We start from the raw sequence: 22,257 nt of genomic DNA, 5'->3' as shown, positions 1-22,257 counted from the left end.
CAAAATACACTCCTCTGAACCTCCATTTTATTAAGTATCTGGCATATTTATAGCACCAAACTAAACAGAGTACCTTGTTATGTACCATATTTCTGGGGGAAAAAAAGAGAGAAAGGGTGTCTAAACACTTGGGTTTTCCCTTTTGGTTCTAACACTAATTTGTGCTCTCACATTGAGAATAACTACACTGCTGTGAGATGTTCACATTAATTCTTTGCTTTTCTTAGTCACTTGAAAGCATTTTGATTGTAGTAGACATCTTCCCTGGAGCTGAGTGTAAAGGAGAAAACAAAATAGTGTGATTAGCTCCCTTGTTATCATGTAAGGCATACCTTTTGAACATTATTGGGTAGTTTTGATGCAATGCAATCATAGAATTTAAGGATTGTGAGTGTATTCCATAATGCCTGAGAATTTCAGTTGTGATTGAATGTAATGCAGGGTAGTATTAGCTGCTTTGCTTTCCCCAATTTCCCATCTATTCTTATAATAGAGAATCATAAATTATAATTATGTTCAAAACAATTATTTGTCAGCTGGCAACCTGGCATTTATTTCATAAGTAGGAATCTCTGTTAATATTATGTAAATGGGGAGAAACACAACAGGGAGCTTTCAGGAGTATGGCAGAAGTAAAGAGTAGGAAAGAGGAGTGAAGCCAGGACACAATGTAGCTCTTTGCTCTCAATTTGGGAAGGGTAAGGATGCAACCAAAAGCTCTATGCCAGGTATCTCTACTGTAAATTCAGTTTGTTTCTTGCCATTTACTAAATGGAAAAAAACATGCCCATCTCTCTCCTCAGTCAGAACTATTTAACTGACTATTGATTTGATGTGCACAGTAAGGCTTTTGTTTTTCTTAGTGCTGCCATTATCTCTCATAGCAGCAACTGTTATTTTTTTATCATGGATATTGATACCCTTTCCTGCCTCTTCTGCACATTAAAGAGAAACAAACCAAGTTTCTTGTTCTGCAAATTAGTATTGTCTGTTGGGAAACAGCAATCAGTGATCTGTGTTTTTTGTTTACTAAGCAGCTGTCACATGATGAAATAAAAGAGCAACAGGAATTGAAAGCTTTACTTCGCTGGCGCAGACTCAGAGATGAGGTGCAAAACTCTGAAGAAGAACTGCAAGTTTTAAGGTAACAATATGATAACACCATCATTGCTGTTGTATTTTCACTCTCTCCTGTTTTCCACATTTTCTCTCTTCAAAAGATATACATCCAAATCATCTGATTATATCCACTGCATTTCCTTATTTCCTTCTAATAAAAAAAGAAAATGCAAATTAAACTGACTGGGTTATATATCTTGACTATAATAGAATTGCTTTTCCCTTTGTTATAGAAAGCTTTTAGCAAACCATGGGATTATCTTGATATGAAATGTCTCTGAACAGTTTACAAGAGCTTCTATTCAGGGAAAAAAGAAAAGACCATTTCCTGAGAAGTTCACTGTTGGAAGTCATAACAGAGTTATTTTCTGTAGCTGAAGACAAGTACATACATTAGTATGGTATTTAACTGCCAAGCTGAATGAAGCTTTAAAAAACAAGGAAAAAGTATAACATATAAACTTTATAAACTTTAGGAATTTCTAATTAGAAATTTCTAATAGTTATATTTAAAATAGATTTTTGGTCTTTAGGTATCAGATGCTAAACTCAAGGCTCCTTTATAGATAGCTAAAGACAGTCTTCCTTTGCCAGTGATTAATATTCTGTTCTGATTGGTGTGTTAGGAATTTTCAAACAGTCTTTGATCTTGAGTGTCTGTCTAATTCAGGATCCACTGAGCTTCTACAGTTTGTCTTCTCACCATCTTCAACCAAGAATAATGAGTTTACCAATCCTAGTTAAAATTAGCCATGATTTCTGACCAAATCATGGAAGTGCAGGGACAGATTTCAAACAATTATGTAGTCTATTCTCCTGCTTTGAAATAAAGGCAGTATACACAGACCATCCTAAGTGGGTTCTTACTAACATGTTCTTAGAAGGCTCCTATAAAAAAGTTTTTATAAGAGAGACAAGCTGTCTCAATCAATAGTGTTAAGAGTTAAAAATTGCTTCCTAATGCACAACTGAAATCCTGTTTATTTCAGACAATGTACATTTCATTTCCTGTTTATTTCAGAATGTACATTTCATTTCTTTCTTTCACCAAGTGGAAGTGAAGAATAAATTGAATATTATTAAATATTTTTGGAAGACTGTTGCCATTTCATTTGTTTAAGGTCTTCCCTTCTTGTGGTTGTCCAGTAGAACCTAAAAGACTCTATTATATTTGGACACTCTAGAGAGTGCTCACCAACATAGAAGTTCCTCTCCAAGGCCTCATGTAATCCAAAAGCATATCACCATCTGTGTAACTGTAGTCTTCCACTGATCTGTTTTACTTTATGTTTACTGATGAATTGTATAAGCAAAGTCAATGAAGTTAGACAGTTTTGTAAATATTCAGGTGCATAATTTGACCATAGTTGTAAATGCAAAAGCAAGCTTAATCACTAGTTGTTATACAGCTGCTGCCAACACAGCTACCAATTTACATGCTGAGGTTTTTGTTTGCTTTAAATATTTAATACTAAAAAAAAATATTAGTATATAGTATTTAAATATTAAATATTTAAATATTTAATACAAAAATATTTTTAAAATATTAGTTCTTGGGATATGATGCTTATCTAGATAACTGTTTTCCATTTTCAAAATCACATTTGTTGTCTTTTGTATTTATATTACTATTTATATTGTATTTATATTATTTGATTAAAAGCTGTTACTTTTAATCAAATGTTATGTGGTGTAAACTTTCAAAGTAATTTTTCTAAGGGTCATAATCCTTTGTAATTTGAAACTCAAGAAGGATTGATTTCTTTTGAAAATGAAACTTACACTTTCTATTGACTTGCACATTTATTCAACATAATAATAAGCATTTTTCTTACCTTTTGGATAGTATTATTCCTAATGTTAATACAAAAGAGTGAAAAGTTAATCTCTCATTTGAAAAATGTGTCTCCAATAAACACTTCAGGCCAGGCACATGATACCACTTTGTGATTCTGGCCATTTCTTCTTCTCTGATATCTCTAGCTCCTTGTTATTGCATTTAAGGACTTCTTACTGATTTCAGTCAGATATAAATATTTTCTACTATTTTTGTGGCATGGATGTGAATAAATTATCTTTTTGCATATTTACTGGGGGTTTTTTTCTTCATCCTTCTGAAAATATGTTCTCATGCTTTCCAAAACTGGCATGTAAGAGAGAAAATCTCAGTCCTGGCTCTTGGTCTGGATTGTGAGTCTGTACTGAGGCTTGGGCTGGTTCTAACTTGTGTTTTTATACAGAATATTAAACATAAATTATAGCTATTTGTTTCTTCTTGCCAATCATTTCAGGAAGGAAAAAATCAACCAACTCACTCTTCCCAAGCATAAACTCATTCTTCCATTACTTTTTCTTCCATTACCCTGATGATCATATGATCATTTGTGCTTTCTCCTGACAAGTGGAAAAATCTGCCCCAAACTTACCAGCTGATCCTATCAATTTTTGATCCATCAAATGAATATCTTTTTAGACTGGGTGAAAGCCACTCAGCAAACTGATGATCAGCCTGATGTTTCTTCTTATTATGGGTACTTGGTAATATGTTATAGTAAGTAGCCTGTCATAAGCTACCTGTAAAAAAAGAGGTCAGGTAAGAAAAAAATTGTATAAGTGTCTTTTCAACAGGCAGCAGCTCCGAAAGGCAGCACGAGCAAATCTTAACATTGAAGAAGGAATTTGTGGCACAGCCGTGCTCATACAGGTTGAGACTTCCAACAGACCTGTGCCTGTTTTCTCACAGAATTTGAAAGAAACCTGCAGGGATAAAAGCACCTATGAAAAAGATCTTGGCACATGTTTTGCTGGTGATCATGAACACCAGCACTCTCATCTCTTCTATTAGGAAAGCAAAGAAGAGCATTCTGTTCTGCAGAATAAAGCTGGTGTTGACATTTGTTTCATCTCCTGGGCCTTATGGCTGAAATGCATCTTGTGGTTATTCATTAAGTCAAGCCAATGTTGATATCTAGCTCTAAATATCTAGCTCTGAGTTCTCTCCACTTGTGTCAGGTCCATTCTGTCCTGAAGCAATGCCTCTGACTGCTCTGTAGGTGTTTGAAGAGTTTTATTCTATCTGTTAGGAAATGTGCTTTCAGATGGTGTCTCACAGTCTCTGTGTAAGTTTTCATGACCACCTGGCACATCAGACCATTTAATTGCCAAGGGCATCCCAGTGCATTGCACTTTCACTCAGGCAATGTACTCATCTGCCCAGCAAACAGAAAGCAGCATCTTCTACCTCATTCAGAAATTTTCCAGTATCTAAAATGTGCTAGATAGCACATTTTAGATACTGGAACATTCAATATCTTGAATATTTTGAGACAGCTTGCCTTTAACATTATGGTAGACTTTAGCTACCAGGTTAGATGCAGTTTTTGTAGGTCAGTGTAACAAATTTTCAATCTTTGTACTGTCGATGTCTGGTAAATACAATAAGCATTGCTTTAAAATATTGTTCTGAATTCCTGATAGCAGAGAACAGGGTTACATTCTAAATAGTTACACTCCTTTACAGACATTTTCAAGAATATATATACAACCTTTGCAGAGGAATGTATATATGTTTTCTGTATGGAATTCTTCACTACCATCATCCAGATGCAATACTTCTTTCTGGTCAGTCCTAGGATTTACACAGGCACAAAGTCAGAGGAGGAAGGAAGTATGGTTGCCTAATTTAGAATAATTGTGATTATGAGAAAGATTTCAATTTAGTGTGGATTCTGTAGCCTGTGCTCAAACTCCATTTTTCAAAGTCAATAGACGGGGCTATTTATAAAGAGAAATGAAGCAGTTTTATGTTTTATGTATGCAGAGAATGATGAAAAGTCATGTATGGAATGTCAGCAGGTGTTCCTTCCAGGAGACTGATCCAGAAGAGAAATAGCTGGATTTCTGCTTTCCTACAGTGGGTCTGCAACGTTTACACAGCCTAAAAGAACTGGAGTTGCCATAGAATAAGAAAACAATTACTGGTACTGTTCTTTCAATGTTGAGGGAAGATCTTACTGGAAAGATATTTATGAATGATAACATGGAAGAGGACTGTGTCAGAAACACAATGTAAAATTCAATCTGGTTTTTTCTCTCTTTTATTTCAAACAGATACATTTTATGAAAATTTTGTGTATAGTGGATTTCATGTGCCCAGGCATGAAATAATGTCTGTCATAATAATGTCTAAAAAATACCCTGATTTAGCACTCTGGACAAAACTTTAATAAGAAACTCTGACACAGATATAAAAAAGGAAGAACCCCTCCCTCAAATGAGACACAGATATGGGAAAAAAATTGATCACGAAGTTCTTGAAATCATCCTGCATGAGTGGTGTGGTTTGAAGGATCTTGCCTTGCTGTGGCCCATATTTCCCCTGTTCTGCAGAAATGAAAGGAAAGACATTTGGTTTTGAAGACTGGCCATTTCAAAATCTACATTTAGAATTGGAGAGGTTGTTTTAGTCACAGGGTTAGGCTCCTAAGACAGGCAACTGTTCTGACAGACTACTGTTAGTTGGGATATTTTCTGAATGGAAGAAAAACATCTAGATGTTCTTCAGTACTATGCCTGTGAAGGCACTTCTTACAAATTAAGAAAAAATGCTTGTAAGTTCCTCTTTAGTTTCAGTCTGTGCTCTTTAGAGCCTAAAAATCCTTCGCACTTAACTGTTGTAGATTTGTGGCATACCAGATACAGTATTGCATTTTAAATCAGGCAGTAAGTACTATTTTTTTTCTAGACATTATTGTCGGTAAACCTCAAACCTGTGTGCAAAATACCTCCTCTTTTAATATTTGAACTACATTTCTTCCAACCCAAATGGAAAAACGAAAATCAGAACACTTTCTGCAGCAGTCTATTGCATGCAAATGAAAAAGGTATTCTTGCAAGGATAGTCATGTAAGCTGTTAAGCCAAAGTTCAGGTAAAAAAAAAGAGAAAGCTCTAGCTGAATGTAGTGACTTCACTGTCTTCCCCTGCACTTCCCCTTCCCTTAAAATGTTAGTTTTGTTTATTTTTTTTCTCTTTGTTCATAAGATGTCTGCACTGGAAAATGACATGCAACCTGGTGTTATGCTGGCTGTAAAAGGAGTACACCAACCTACTGATGAATTTTATTTAGAAGAAAATCGACTTGTTAGACTGTCTAAGTCAATTTATATACTTATGGTGAAGAAGAAGACTAAACTAGTCACGGGTGTTTAAAGTTACTATGCCACACAATGCTTTCAACTATCAGAACCTGTAATGTATGACTTATTTCTTTACTTACTTATCCAAAACTTAAATAGTATGTTTCCATTTTAGGCCCAAAAAGGAGAGCACAGGAGAAGTGAGTGAGTCTGGAGCCTCTGTTGTCAAATATGGTCTTAAAGCAGAAAAAAACTTCATGCAGGTTCACTATTTGAAGGTGAGTGTTGTCAGCTGATTTTTACTGAGATTGCTTTATGAATATCATAAAGACTTCAGTCTTCTAGATATCAGAAAATTCATAGCTTCTGCCTTAATTTTTTGCAGGGTTATTTTCTTTTACGATCTCTGGCAAGGAAAATAGGAGAGGTCTCATACCTTGCATCTTTACGGAAATTTGTCGTTAAGTTCCATGGGCAGCTTGTCCTTTCTCAGGTATTGTGCTTCTTCCTCACCTTTGAGAAAAACAAACAACCCAAATGTTTGGATTGGCTGCCTAAATCTGGTTGTGATGTAAGGCGAGAGGCAATTGTAATTGGCAATATAGGTAAAATTCCCACCTGGTAGAAGGCAGAGCATTTTTTTAACAGTGACACTTGAATCACACCTTGCTAGTATCCAATAATATAAACAATGAGGGATATTTTTTTTAACATTATACTTCAAAAGGCTAATGTTAATAGGTACTGATGTTCTCAAAGAAAGGGTCATTTACCATACTGGAATTATTGCCTGTGATCTTTTAGCTTGTGGTTTTTGGCTGTGATCAGTCAAGTCTTTTCCCTGATTCCTCTCTGTTTCTGAAAGAGAAGAAATTATACTTCTGAATATATTTATTTTATTTATTTTCTTTCTCTGTGCATGCTGTTTCATTCAATGCTTCTAATTTCACCATATTTCTTATAAGGACAAAGCCAAGTAGGGTTATAAGTAGAAATTTACCTCCTGCTAGATCTTTCTGTAAAAGTCATGTAACTACGGGCTCTAGTTTTGTTTTGATTTAGAAAATTACATAGCTCTCTGAGCTCAGAGTTCTCGGAATCCTGTCACTAGTGATGAATCCAGCTCACACAAATAGCAGTGCAGCTTCTGTAATGCTGTGAAAACAACCATTCATGGGGGTGTCTGTGAACCAGGTCACTGAACTCATTATGGTAAAAAACACGCCTGGAAGAAAACCCACAACACAACAAATATTTAGCATTGCTAGAAGAGCAGTGTGATAACAGTGAGAGGCAAGGGAAGAGAAGAGAGAAGGGCTATGAGTCACTTTCTGAAACCACCTTCTTTGCTGAAGGTTGAAAGGTCTTATGCTTGAAATTTTTGAGGATATTCAGGACAGTGATAAATGTTTCCTTGAAACACTGAGTAAGGCCTCTGATTTTGTGTAAATGAAGTCTAACACTTGCTGTTTCTTCCAGCCACAGTGTTTTTGCTTGCATGCATTCTGTTTTGAATCTTACTCTTATGGGGTGAGATGTATGCCCAGGTACCTTACAAATAGCTTACGGACTTGTGATTTCTTTTGTATGCCAAGTCACCCATAAGTTAGGAGCAGTAGCTCTTAACTCAGCATTTCTGCCCTGTGGAGTAATGTTTGGGGTTTTAAGGGAGTTAACACTGCTGCAGCTGTTTCCTGTGCCATGTTATTGAGACTGTAAGCAGCTACATTTGGCATAGTGTGGAAAATGCCAATGACTATATTAGGGCCTTGTCTATATATTAGGGTATCTAAAATCATAAAAATTATCCCTCACTATTACACAGCTGGAAGAATTTTGAAAATTACAGAAGTCATAAGACTGCTAACAAGAAGAAGAAGCACAGTGTTTTAAACTGTTGGTAAAAAAGGTGCTCAGATTTTGGTAAGAAAATTTTAGCTTGTTGCTCCTGGTTGATGTGGGGTGAATTGTGTAAGTAGACTGTTTGAATGCTGCAAAATGTTCAGCAGGCTGTACTACTAGCCATGGTAGCTAGCTAGCACATATACAAGAGACTTCTCCCTTTGTCTAGCTATGAAGTGTCAATTCGTAGCTTACCTACTCTGGTCTCCTAAGATTAAATACTACACCCAGAAACATCCACTTTGGTTATTGGATAAAAAAACTGCTCAGTGTTTTGTTTTTGAATTATTGGAGCAAAAGTTAAACTTTTGTTTCTTCAGCTACTTTTTATTTGGATACATGCAATATGTCCATAACTATGTGCTCAATATGTAAAGAAAAAGAAGGGTACTTTTCTTCGTTTAGAAATACAATATGGTGGAGAAAGAGTGTGGTACATTAAAACTTCTATTGTTTGCTTTTGTGCTTTTACCTTGTCTATCAGCCCAAATCCAGCTCCTAGTGAAATTACTGGGAAAAGAACCTTAATGTAATACTGGTTTTTGGTCACTGAAAAATGCAAATGTGATAGGCCTATATCCAATTAAAATGCATTTTCTGTCTTTGCAAGAAATCTTTAGCATTGTTGTTTTTGTTGGGGTCTGGTATAGGTAGATAAGGAATCACAGCAGGAGTTGTAAATGCAGAAGCAATGAAGTCAAGTTAGTACAAAGTTTCTTATTCAAGATCCTTCTTGAACAAACATGCTGTCAGTGATTAAATGAATAAAAGATTAAAAATAAATAGAGGTGCAGATGGTAAGTTTAAATATTATAGTGCTATACTTTCACCTTGTCCAGAATAACTGTAAAAGTTCCCAGGTTTAGGAATTGTGGGAATGAGGGAAAGTAAAACAGTGAAAAATTGCCCACGTTATGAATACTAGTCTTGTTTTAAGCGGTGTTTGTAGTAATTTTCCCAGATGGGAGCTGCAGGTGCAAGGAAATTACTTCAGATGTTGAACATTAATCAGTTTGCCTTTTTCCTTCATTTTGCTTGCATACTTAGTAGAGTTTTAATAGTAGCTTTATTTTAGTTGAGTTAGCAACAGATGAGTAACGCAAATCTGGAATCTTTGAGAAGGATTAAAAAAAATATTCCATTTTTATTTTTATGAGAGAATTGACTTACTAATTGCTTTGAGTGAACTTTTAAAATAATGACTGGAGTGTTTTGACTATAAATAAAAAGAAAGAAGTGCAAGTTGCTGGTATGCCTAACAAAGTTAAAGCTGTTGTTCCATTTCATCTTGAAATAAAAACACCTTGGAAACTGAATTGTTTGTGGAGTTTGATTTTCGTGTGGTTCTGTCTGTTATAATGGGCAATAAACTGACTTTTGACTAAAGCTAGACAGAGGTTGCATTACCTGAGGCTTACACTGTTAAGCTGTCTGGCTGATGATTGTGGCCTGATAATAAAACATATAGTGGGGGGAGTCTTGCTTACTCTAGACAGGAAGTGGTCTCTTTAGAGGTGCAGTCTGGGATTGTCACAAAAACCAGAACAATGTCTAGGGAAGGAATTCCAAATAAACAGGAATCTAGAAGAGTGCTCACTGTTTATTTTTCCCTCCCAGAAGGGACAAATTAAAATTTGTCACTTAGTTATGTCACTTACAAACTGCATATTTTTTAGGAATAGTTTAACTTTGAGTGGATAAGTCCTTCAAGGAATTATTCCTTCAAGGATGTACGTCTAGTCGAAGTTTATTTGTTGCCAAGTGAATTTCCATTTGCACTATCACTTTCAGTCATACATGTCCACTGTTTTTATCCACCCCATTTTATCCAGTCAGAGAATTTAAACAAAAGTATCTGTTGTTGTAGACTACTTGAAATGTCTGGATTTGAGGTTTTAATATGAAGACATAAGTTGTTTTTTAATATTGAGTGTTCTTTTTTTGATATCAATATGTGTAATCAGGGAGAGGTACTTGCCTGATGCTCCAAACCAGTTCAAGGGCAGAAACTTGCTGGCCATTGCTCAAGACAAAAGTTGGAGTAGTAATAAAACATCTTTTGGTATGAAACAAAAGGTCTTCTAACACCACATATATCTAGTTAATGCTTTAACTAGTCTTCATTTCCAGTTACTTCTTTCAACCTACTTCTCAGTTTTTGGGTCCTGGCTCTTCTTTCTTTTAACTCAGACACAGTGCATCCATTAACAGAGCAAAGAAAATTTCTCCTTGATGTCAAATTCATGTCTGTACCCAGATTTGATCTGCCCAGCAGAAGCCCTGAGTTAAATTGAGGGGCTAGCAGATCCTCAGTAAATGTGTTGAATTCATTTTTTAAATGGTTTTTTCAGCCTGGCCAAATGTCAATAGAATTCCACAAACTGCAGAATAACAGTTTCTTTATATAGAGAAAAGTTCTTTTCTAGCCTCGGGGTCTCTAGCCAGGTAAGAACAGGAATATATAAGAAAGTGATATTATTTAAGCAGTTTGTTAATATTGCAGCACAGTGGTAGTATGTAGTTTATAACTCCTACATTCTTTATACCTTCACTGAAATACTTGCAACAAAAACAAAACAAACAAACAAAAAAAACCAAAACAAAAAACCCGCACTATGATTTGCTTTATAGTCTGATCCAGAATTTAGTTAAGATTACCATAGTCATCCACAAGCCTTTCCTTCAAAATGTAAAATAACTAAAGCATCTTAAAGAAGTGGCATCAAATCTTAAAAACCCCCACATTATCCTCTGACTTTTCTCCTGGACACTTCTGAACCATTTCATTTGTGGAGGAAGAAAAAGTAACCTGAGAGTAAAATTTCACTCCAGATGGTTAAAATGACAAAATTATAAACAGCTGAAAAGTCAGACCTATAATGAGATGCGTCATGCTGACTTGTTAATAGGCAATGTTAAAAGCCATGCTAATATGAGGTAAGTGGTAATTTGCTTTCCTACTCTGTTTTGGAGCATTGAAATTTGAACAGTTAAAATAAGATATGATTGATTAATCCTAATTTTAAGAAGGTCTGTAGAATGCCAGTGCCTTTTTTTTGATGCTTGGAAAACAAAGGAGATACTAATTTCATAGTATAGTATACAGATTATAAAACTATCTACTGTGTGATTGATGATGAAAAGTTGACAGAATCTAACCAGGGAATCTAGCTGCATTAATGTACCCACAGTGCAAATAGTGTGAAGGATAATCACTTCAGGTTTACTATACACACACTTTTGAAATAGCTCTAACTATGATCTTTCTTATACCATATCCTTTATTTACATGTAAGCTTACTTTGTATCTCCAGCAAAACTTCCTGGAGTTTTGCTGGAGATGGAAGGAGACAGTATTTCTCTGTTTATATACAGACTAATGTAAGGTTTACATACAGCAAAACTACAAGTAGTTGGATGAAATAAAAGGATTTCACAGATCATCAGCATCATGTCTGCCATGTGACTGTGACTGGGACAAAATTACTCCTGTCACAGTTAATGATGGCGTTCTTGCCACAGCAGCACTGAGCCCAGCACTATGTAGTTTACTTTTTGTTATAAGCCAGTTTTGCAGTCACTGCAAAGCAGCCTGAGTCTCACTTATAATCTAAAGAAGGAAGCCTTAACTGTGTTACCAGTAGTTTCAATTTGCAATCAGTCTTTGTTTCCCTAACAATGCCATACTCAGACAGAGAAACAGTATCGCTTGTTGATTGTTTTGGCATGGTCCATAAATAAAAGATTTCTGCCTTTTAGGAAACATTCTTCAAGACCTTAGAGAACAACAATTTGCAGTTGTTGTACAGTACAGTCAGTCTGTACTTGTATACTGAAGTGAGGAACAATATTAGCCTATGAAACTTGTCTCCACAAAGATTAGTATTAATAAAGCAGATGCATTGGTTTTATGAAATAGCATATAAATTAATAATTCATATTAATAAATCCTATTATTATGTGATTGTTCAAAGGAGTGTATTCTGTCAAAGTGATTGTCATTAAAATCAAGTTCTGTAGAACATAGGGTGACAGAGAACCTTTTATGATGTCAGGTGTAACTTTCTTAAGAGAGCTTATCATACTGGTATAAGTGAGGATGATAGTACTGTTCTTCCATTGGCATTGAATTGTCTTTGTAAAACCATGAAAGAAACTCTAGCTACCTTTTATTTGAAGAATTTACTCCTTAGTTAACGTGGTTGTCAGCAATATTGCAAATTTTGTCATGAAATGAGGAGTGGGTGTGGGCTAATCAGGCATGTGCACTAAGGAAGAAAAAGCTTTTTGTAGTTATGTAATTAAAGACAACGTGATAACATAAGCACAGTGAAGAGAGTGTAAACACCCTTAAATTTGGTGTTTCTTAACTTTTGTATGTAAATCTGCAGCCTTTAATAGTTTTAAATGTAGTTTGTATGTGTGTAAAACATAGGAACATGGAATTGTGTTAAAATAGTCAGCAGGCTTTTCAAGCCCATTTTCTTTCAATGTTGACACTCCTTGCTTGAGTGGGTTGGAAAACTGACAATATAGTATATATGGTATAAATAACAATACGCATTATGCTGTCATTATATCTCCATCGTGGATATATAAACTTTTTCTTATCATTCTGTTATCTGTGGTCTTAAATCTCTCACTAGCAGTGTAGACACAGGGTAATGGCTTCATAAACATACTAACTGTGCTCCTCTGTTCATTTTCCAGGATTTTCTTAGCATGCTGCTGGAAGACATTCCTAAACAAAAACAGTAAGTAAGAACTGGGCTAGAAAAGCCAAAGAAATATGTAGAAATAAGATTTTAATATGTGCTAGCCAGAAATAGTGGTAGCCTGAAGATTCCCATTACATACATACACAAAAAATTATGAGACTTGTTTATCCTATACCATGCTCTCCCCAGACTTGCATATCAGGTCAGAGGTGATGTCGAGTGTTCACTATGCAATCTGAAGTGCCAGGCATAGCTGCCTGCTCAAACTAACCTGTGATTCTCCTGCCAGCTGTTTTTGGCACATGGTGCCCTAGAGCAAGGATGCCAGAACTTTGCTGAGAGTCTGGGATATCAGAGAAGATGGATTTTTTCATGTAGTCTGGTACCATATCCTCTCAGTCATAGATTGTGCTGCATGAGGAAAGATGGAAAACGTGAATGTAAATTGAGCATTAATTGCCTGACATGTCCTTCAAAATACTCCTGTGTGTGACTGTGACTGATAGAAGATGATTGTTGTTAGCAGCACTTTGAGGCTTATATTTTGGGTTGTTCTGTGCTATTCTAGACTGTGCTAGAAATAGAGGGTCTTTTGTAGAGGAGTTTTACATGTTACAGTTTTTAAAAATATTCACTTGAAAAATACAGTGTTAAAGGCCAGGATTGAAAAAGTGTTCATAACTCTGTGTGAGTGCTTTGGAGTGGAAAAAAAAGATGATATTCACAGAGGTCAAATGTATTGAGTTTTTTAGTGAAATACTTCTCTTCCTGATGGTTGAGAAACAGAGAAGCTAGTTACCATTGAGAAAATATGTTTTGTGGCATCTCAGGTTTAGTTTGGGTACTTTAGATTCTCCAGTGATATAGTAGATAATACTCTCTCTATATGATTCAATATAGTTTTTGCCCAAGTATAATGAGGTGTATTATATGGAATAGATGTGAAAATGTTTTTTTTGATTGGTATGATTATAAATTGGCATGTTAAAAAAACTTCTGTTTTCCTTCCTTTTATTTTTTACTTGTGTTTCTCTGAACTCTAAACCCAGTGCAAAATGTTGTTGCATAAGCATCCATTTTTCTGCCTAAAAACCATACTCAAACTTTCAATGAGACTAATGCAAAAGAACTGTGGCTCTATTTGTGATGTATCACATTCCAGAATGTACGAAAGAAATTTCAAATATATGGTAATTCATTTTACAGTCATGTATATAGCATATCTGAACTATTTATTGACAAAATTACTTGACAGATATCAGCAGCAATGCAAAGAATCTTGAAGGCTTTTATTTTTATAAAAAGAATCTTGAAGGCTTTTATATACAGATGGCTTTTATTTCTTATCTGCTGGGAGGATGTTTTTATTTCATTCTTGAATACATTCTGTAGCTAGTACAGAAATACTCACCTAAGCTAAAAAAAAAGGGAGGAAAGATAAAAATAAAATATTTTTAGAGACCATCTGCTGATGACTGCTTTTTTGCACAAAGTTTGATGTAGGAATGAAGTGCATTTCGATATTAGAGCAAAAATACTGTGTAGCACATAAAGCCTCTCAGGCTTGTTCTACCAAGTAAAATTTAAACTGTTTAAACTACACACTTCAAACTTGACAAACAATAAGCACCCTAATACACTGTAGTTTGTGATGGAGGCTAGTCTTAATCATAAAAAAATAGAAGTAAAGAGATATTTGCAGTAGGTAATGAAACCAAATCTTGCCCTCAGCTGTGGCAACAGTTCTACGTAGAACTTGGCTTATGAAAGACTTTTGTAATGAGAACAGGATGAACATTGGCAGAAAACTATCATGAAACAGTGTGGAAATCTTCTGTAGTTATTACACTGTAGTAGTGTAACTTTAGCTTTCTACTATTGGATACAGAGACTCGATCTAAAAGATTCTCACCTCCAAGAACTTAATTCCTTTAGTTTTTATTCAAAGGAGATTTTTTTACTACATTCACAGTGATGAGTAGCTCCAGGATCCAGATGTGACTTTTTATTGATTCTGTACTTGGAGGAGAACAGTTCTACGCCTACTTTATAGGGCTACTTCACTTCCTGCTCTGGCTCAATTATAATGGCATGTTAGCTGCAGGAATCCATACTGTGAGTCAGGATACTTCTGTTTCTGGACTGCAGCTGAATACTGACATCAGATAAGCTGAGCATTACCTTCTGATCCTTTATAATTTCTTCACTTGCCTTTAAGACTGATAATTTATCTTAGTGAAGGACTAATGGAAAGAACGACAAACAAATATTGATCATTATCCTTCTCTGAAGGCTATTTACAAAGCCTTTTAAAATATTCCATCCACCACTAGAGTCTCACGTTATCCCTGCCTTTCTGTGGAAAATCTACAGTCCTTCCTACCAAGAAGTTTTATTTACTTTTTATTTTATGCCACCAAGGCATTTTATTCACTTATATAATTTGAAACTTCACTACATTGAAACAAACCAAACCAAACAAATGAAACACCAAGAAACTCCCTCTTATGTGTCTGTATATCAGAATGCACTAGATTTGATAAAGCTCCAGTGGCTCTATTCTTGCTAAGGCTTGCACCCATAGTCTTTGCTGCAAGTCAATCCTTTCCACATCTGCCCAACATGTGAGCTGTGCAAAGAATCAGTGTTTACCCTTGTAACTGAGGGTTTCACCAGTCTTAGATAAATCAGAGTTGCTGCTTATGCAGCTACTTTATGACTGCAAAATATTTTTGAGCAGATCAGTTCTGATCATAGGGGTTTTCTGCTGGTATTTTTTATTTCATTTCATTCAATAAAGCAAGCAAATCTACTAATAAGCTATGGTTTTAATAACACATGATAGACAAAGGAAGGCTTGTGTTATAGCTCTGCTATTTGCACTGTTAATAACCCAGGTTTACTAACCACATTGTTTGGATGTCTTCACAAATAATCAAGTACTAAAATAGTGCTGCAATTTCAAATTACTCAGCTATATAGGTGTATCCCTTTATTTCACATTTGCTTTCTTTGATTCACATGTACATTGTTGTGAATGTGGTGATTTTGAATGAGACAAATGGCTCATAGGCACCTAAGTACTGAAGCAAATAATTGTGAAAAATTATTCCCAGTGGTTTTGATTCCTCTTTTTTTTTTTTTTTTTTTTTTTTTTTTTTTTTTTTTTTTTTCCTTCTTTAATAAGCCAAAATATATACGCTGGATACAATCCAAAGAAAAGTTATCTGTAGGAAGGTATGTCTAGTTGACAGAATCCCTAATTACTGTGTTTGGATTTCCTCTAATAATGCCTCCATATTAAGCTGGAATTGCTCACTTTTAAAATTACTGACTTGTATAAATGTATGATGAAGCAAATATACTTGTTTGCATATTTTCAGTTGGATATGGTAGACATTTATATCTTCCTTTACCTAAAAAAGAAGTTGCACACTTTGAGGTTTTTTCTCCTTGATTTAGACATTAAGTGGGTTTATGTTAAAATTTGTAGAGTACCTTACAGCCTTGTGCAGTGAAAACTTAATGTATAGCCATCTTTTATAATGTTAATTTTCAAATTGTCATTAATGTCAGTATTTTACAGAGTTTCTTTTAAAATGTTGACTCTGAACTGTATGTGTGATGTTAGGAGATCATTCCTGGGCTGATTTGGCTTATCATCTAAACAAAAAGACAAGGGATGAGATAATGGGTGTAACCATGTTCTCATTTTACAGTAAGGAACTCTTGTACAAAGCAATTGAAGAAACTTGGTCTTGTAAGAGTTAGTGCTAGTCAACTCCACACAGATCCCACTGTCCAATACCTTATCCAGAAGGCCATTCAGGAGTTCACACAAACACCAGATTTAAGTCCTTGCAGATGCTTAACTGCAACGTAAGCAGGTGGTAAATGCCCTTACTGAACTGCAGCCTCTACAAATATCAGGCTCTCTGTTCTTTCTCTAGGACACTTGTTTTGAGATGGCAGTCTGTTTGTGATAATTTTGGGGGGATTATTTCTAAGTCAAACAATTTAGCAGAAGCATTTCCAATATCATAGTTCTTCAGCACTGACAATTAAGAGATTCAGAGTAGATCTTTGCAATAGTTGGCTCATTACTATTGTATTTTTTTTTAAAGTGAATGCCTCTTAAACAAGTTGCTTTTTTGATAGGTGCCAACAAGAATATCCTAATTTGGAATTTAAAAAAGTACTTGTGTGCAAGTACAAACAAAGAAGATTGCATATTGTCATATGACAGGTGTTTTTCTGAAACTTTGGGTGCTGCAGGCAGAGAAAAAGCAGTGTTATTGGTTTTGCTCTTGAGAAAAATGCCAAAGTTTTAGGAGAGACTGAGAAACTTTCTAGTAGTTTATGCCTGGATTAGTGTGGTGTCAGAACAGTGTGATTCCCCTGAGTGTCATATGCTCATTTCAAAGTCATTTTTTGAAATGAAATAGAGGGTATATTAAACAGCTGTACATAGCAAATATAACATAGGTTATTTTGTGGAGATTTTTTTCTCACACTATAGGTTTAGTTTCTGGGGATGGGGGAAAAAGGGATTAGCTGACATGGTGAAGCTGTGTTTCTTATGCCTTGGTACAACAAATTAAACGTGCAACTAAGGGAATTTTTCCCAGCTACTAGTTCTAATTCAGCATTAGAACACTGAGCTGTATTGGGTTTAATTCATACAACAACAAATAACAAAAATTTTTATTCTGCTTATGTTTCTTGAGAGAGAATAAATGGTACAGTCCAAGTGATCTACCTTTGCCTATATAACGCTTCGGTATCCATTTTTAAGCTAGTTCTGTATGCATCCTTTTTAGTAGCCAGACAGAAATAAGAAATCAAGACTATCTTCTTCTGGGGAAGTAAACTGACTGACTGACTGGAAATATTTCTCTTTATCACAGTTCCCAGTCAAGAGACTCAGCTAATCTGATTTAAGACTAGACACCAATTTTTAGAGCACAGTGGTAAGATGAAGATAATTATAGTCTGAGGGATTAGCAGTCAAATGTTCTAAATTTAATAAGCTTGCACAAATAACAAGGAACAAGTCCAGATGTTTAGTCTTTTATTTTAATACATTACACGTGTATCACATATGTTCAGTTTTCTGTAGAAAATTGACTTATAAAGTGATCTAATGTACTCAATGGTGTTTTCCTGAAAATTCAGAATCCTGGCTATGTAGAAATTCTCCTTCTTGACAGCTGATTATTTAAATCATCTGATCAGTTAAAATTGTTTACTGGGTTGTTTGCCTTCCTGATTCAGAGCTTGGAAATGGCTGTTCTTTTCATGAATGCTTTGTTGGTTGACTCTACATTACATATGTGAAAGTAACTGCAAGCATTAGAATGAATCTTGCTAAGGCATTACCATGCACAGGACCATACACATATGCTCTGATTCTCATATTTATATTCATTGAGGGCTTACTCAATTTTTCAGTACTTGCATGTGTGAATATTTTTTTTATTATTTAAATTTTATTAATTTTTTTTATTTGGCTTTGCTGCAAGTTGGGAAGTCTTCCACCAGAGTTGAAGTAAATGCCACAATAGCTGCCTACAAAAATAAAAGTGCAAACATAGTTTCTGAATTTACAAATACTTATGTGTGTGGTTATTTCAGTATGACACAGCTTCATAATGACAAACTATTTCCTTTTGTAGGGAAATAAAGTTCCAAACTATTCTATGACTTCACTGTGAATCAGGATATAAAGAAAGTGCAGAAAGGACTAAACTAAAGTATATTAGACGTTTAGTAACTTTGAGAATTAATATCCATCAGTGCTTTTTAAAACCCCAAGTTTATCCATGTAACAAGAAGTAGAGCACTCCTTCATACTTTACATGTTTCATAGATGTAGTTTACCACATAACACTTTCTCTGTCAATCCTTATCAGCACTAAATTTATGGTTTGACTTTTATGTACACAAAACCTAATCTACATTTAATTTGCTCATAGGATCTCTGATGATTTTATTCATTAAAAAATAACCCAAGAATGTTGTACAGTACAACCAATACATGAATTTAGAAGGTTTGCCTAGCCTCTAAAGGTTTATTTTTCTCTTGAAAAAAATTGCTATTTTTTGCATATCTTCTAATTTTATTTTTTTTAAAGGTCTGGGTTAACTGTAGAAAGTATCTTCCAGAACTGGCTGGATACTTCTGGAATACCAAAGGTAAATATAAAATACCAGGTCACAGTTCTTTCTGAAGTCTTGATTTTCTCATTACATCATTTATTTTTAAAATCACTACCTGATCTTATAACAGGTATGATATTAAATAAACAGTTTTGATGATGACTGCTTTCCACATCTTTGAATGGCTTTAGCTTTTACCAGTTGCAGGTTTTTTCTTCTACAGTGGTCTCAACAAACTTGCCAAAGGGCAAATCTTACAAAATTTATCCTGTAAATTAATATTGTAGTCATATGAAAGTATACTTTACAGTATAATGATGGAGCCTACTAAATGCAAGGTGCATTGTTCACAGTTGTTGGAATATGAATTACTTGAAAGCATTACTGACAGCAGTATTTAAATGTTAAATTATTTGTACTTGTGATAACTTGTGAATTTTGTAACTTGTTTATAAATCTGCTGCATAGATAACATCTATTATTGGTGTTTCAGCATTGAGACTGAGCTTTGTTTTCTGCTTTTAATGCTAAGAGTTTTTTTAATATTTTAAGTTCTGCGAACTGAAAATGCTTAGTTGTGTCTGTGCTATGTGAAGTGTCTGATTATTCGTTTTGGACCAAAACTGGGATGAGATAAAAAGTGGTATCTGTAAATTACTCTTCATAAAACCCAATTTTTTACAAAGTAATTTTTAGCATACTCTCAGGACTCAGTTTCTAACTGATTTCCCCTAAGCAGGCACCCCCTAGGATGCTTGTGATTTATCCTGCCTAGTGCTTGAATTTGTTTCCACTTGCATTAGTATTTAAAAAAAAAAACAACAGCAATTTTTAGAAGTTAGAATGTTAAGTTCTGGTTTCCATGTGCAAAACTGCAGATATTTAGGCAGCATGACTGAGTGAGCATGTTTGCAGGTAGAATGGACAAAACTGGAGAGCTCTGACAGTGCTCAGAGAACCTGATCTGTACCCGGACACTGTGGTTGAGCTCTTCCCTTGACAGCTTGAGAGATGTGCATGTCCACTGATCCCTGTATGCTGTAGAAGGCTTTTGGGAAAGATGTACCCTGAGATCAACGTACTTTGAGACTATTTGAATATGCTGTAAAATCAAGGCAGAGTTTGTTTTTTGTTGTAAAGTTATTGAAAATAAAGTTAACTTTAATTAGAAGGGAGGAAAGGAAGGAATAGTATCATCATGCATCTTGATGCTCAGTCATTTCCTAGAAGAGGACCTTGATTTTAATTCTATGTTCAACCAAGGTTTTATTTTTGGTAAAAAAATGGCACACATTGTCAAACAGCTGATTTAAGTATATGGAAGAGATTGATGTTGCATAGCTGTAGCTGTAAGAGGCTGAACTGGCTCCTGAAATGTGAGAGTTTTCTTGCATTTTATCTGCACATATCTTTTTGAGGATGTGCTTTATTAATGTCTGACAATCAACTTAAAACCACAAACTAGGAAGATAGGAGCAGATTAAAGAATTGGAAATAGTTTTGACTAATGTGCAAACCAACTCTGTTTTCCTGAGTAGCACAATTTGCTCAGAATGAATAGTGAGTATTATACGAACAGCATTATACCCTGCAAGTATCTGTTGCTTGTGTAAACAAAACATATATCAAAAATATTTCCATACCCAGCAGGTTTGTAAGTTGTTTTAAATTTTCTTCAATGACTTCAGAGATATCCTTGGTAATTTGGCTGTTCTGTATAAAAAATGTCAACACAAATTTTGCTAATTTTGTATTCTAGTTCTGAGCAGCAGCCAGCTGATGCTGACCTCTTCTCTCTCTCTCTCTCTCTCTTGCCCCCCCCCCCCCCCCCCCCGCCAATAATATTGTTGATCATAAAATTGTAAATGTTTTGGGCTGAAAGGGACATTAAAGATCATCTAGTTCCAATCTCCATGCCATGGACAAGGACAACTTCCACTACACCAGGTTGCTCAGAGCCCCATCCAACCTGGCCTTGAACACTTCCAGGGATGGAGCATCCACAGCTTTTCTGGGAAACCTGTTCCAGTGCCTCACGCCTCACCACTCTCATGGTAAAAAACTTCCTCCTCATATCTGATCTAAAACTACAGTCTCAGTTTGAATCCATTCCCCCTTGTCCGTCACTATATACTCTGTAAAATGCATTTTTTCATTTTTCTTGTAGGCTCCTTTCACATACTTGAAGGCTGCAATTAGGTCACCTTTTCTCTTTTCCAGGCTGAACAAACCCAGCTCTCTTAGCCTTTCTTCACAGGAGAGGTGCTCTATCCCTCTAATAATCTTCACAGGAGAGGTGCTCTAACCCTCTAATAATCCTCCACTGGACTCACTCCAACAGTTCCATGTGCTCCCTGTGCTGGGACCCCAGAGCTGGATGCAGGGTTCCAGGTGGGCTCTCACCAGAGCAGAGCAGAGGGGCAGAATCCCCTCCCTCCCCTGCTGCCCACGCTGCTTTGGATGCAGCCCAGGACACGTTTGGCTCTCTGGGCTGGGAGTGCCCATGGCTGGGTCATGTCCAGCCTCTCACCCACCAGCACCCCCAAGTCCTTCTGGGCAGGGCTGCTCTGCATCTGCTCATCCCCAGCCTGTGCTGGTACCGGGGGTTGCCCTGACCCAGGTGCAGCACTTTGCACTTGGTCTTGCAAAATCTCAGGAGATTCACATGGGCCCAGTTCTTGAGCTTGCCCAGGTCCCTCTGGATGGCATCCTGTCCTTCAGGTGTGTCAACAGCACCACTCAGTTTGGTGTCATCCAGAAATTTGCTAAGATGCACTTGATCCTTGTGTCTATGTCATTAATGAAGATATTAAATAACACAGGTCCTAATACTGAACCCTGAGGGACCCCACTTGTCACTGATCTCCATTCAGACTCTAAGCCATTGACCACTACCCTCTGGATGCAACTGGCCAATCACTTTCTTATCCATCTAATAGTCCACCCATTTATTTGCTCCCTCTCCAATTTAGACAGAAGGATTTTGTGTCAAAGGCTTTACAGAAGTCCGGATACATCTGTAACCTTCACCTTGTCCACTGGTGAAGGTTACAGAGAAGGTTACCAACCAGAGAAGGCCACTGAGTTGGTCAGGCAGGACTTGCCCTTGGTGAGGTCCTGCTGGGTGTTTCAAATCACCTCCCTGTCCCCCATGATCTTCCCAGTCACAGAGATGAAGCCGACAAGTCAGTAGCTCCCAGGATTCTCTTTTTTGCCCTTTTG

The 22,257-nt window shown here is 35.9% G+C and overlaps 1 protein-coding gene across 10 annotated transcripts in view; it reads left to right on the top strand.

The window, feature by feature from the left end:
* Nucleotides 1–22,257, top strand: part of AOPEP (aminopeptidase O (putative)) — a 185,487-nt gene that overhangs the window by 69,130 nt on the left and 94,100 nt on the right. For 7 of the 10 annotated variants that reach the window (XR_011678881.1, XR_011678880.1, XR_011678883.1 and 4 more), the window contains 5 exons: nucleotides 1,035–1,144; nucleotides 6,432–6,534; nucleotides 6,642–6,749; nucleotides 12,869–12,912; nucleotides 19,011–19,071. Coding sequence is in view for 5 of the 10 variants with exons in the window: in XM_071424824.1 (XP_071280925.1) it covers nucleotides 1,035–1,144; nucleotides 6,432–6,534; nucleotides 6,642–6,749; nucleotides 12,869–12,912; nucleotides 19,011–19,071 (426 nt within the window). In the remaining 5 variants the exon portion in view is untranslated. The other 3 variants (XM_071424828.1, XR_011678884.1, XM_071424829.1) reach the window with 3 other exon arrangements.

Source organism: Agelaius tricolor, unplaced genomic scaffold (genome assembly GCF_023055355.1).
Source record: "Agelaius tricolor isolate 1412-34295 unplaced genomic scaffold, bAgeTri1.0.p SCAF_4, whole genome shotgun sequence".
Lineage (NCBI taxonomy): Eukaryota > Metazoa > Chordata > Aves > Passeriformes > Icteridae > Agelaius > Agelaius tricolor.
Note: the sequence above shows the minus strand (reverse complement) of the source record. Positions and strands in the feature narration are given on the sequence as shown.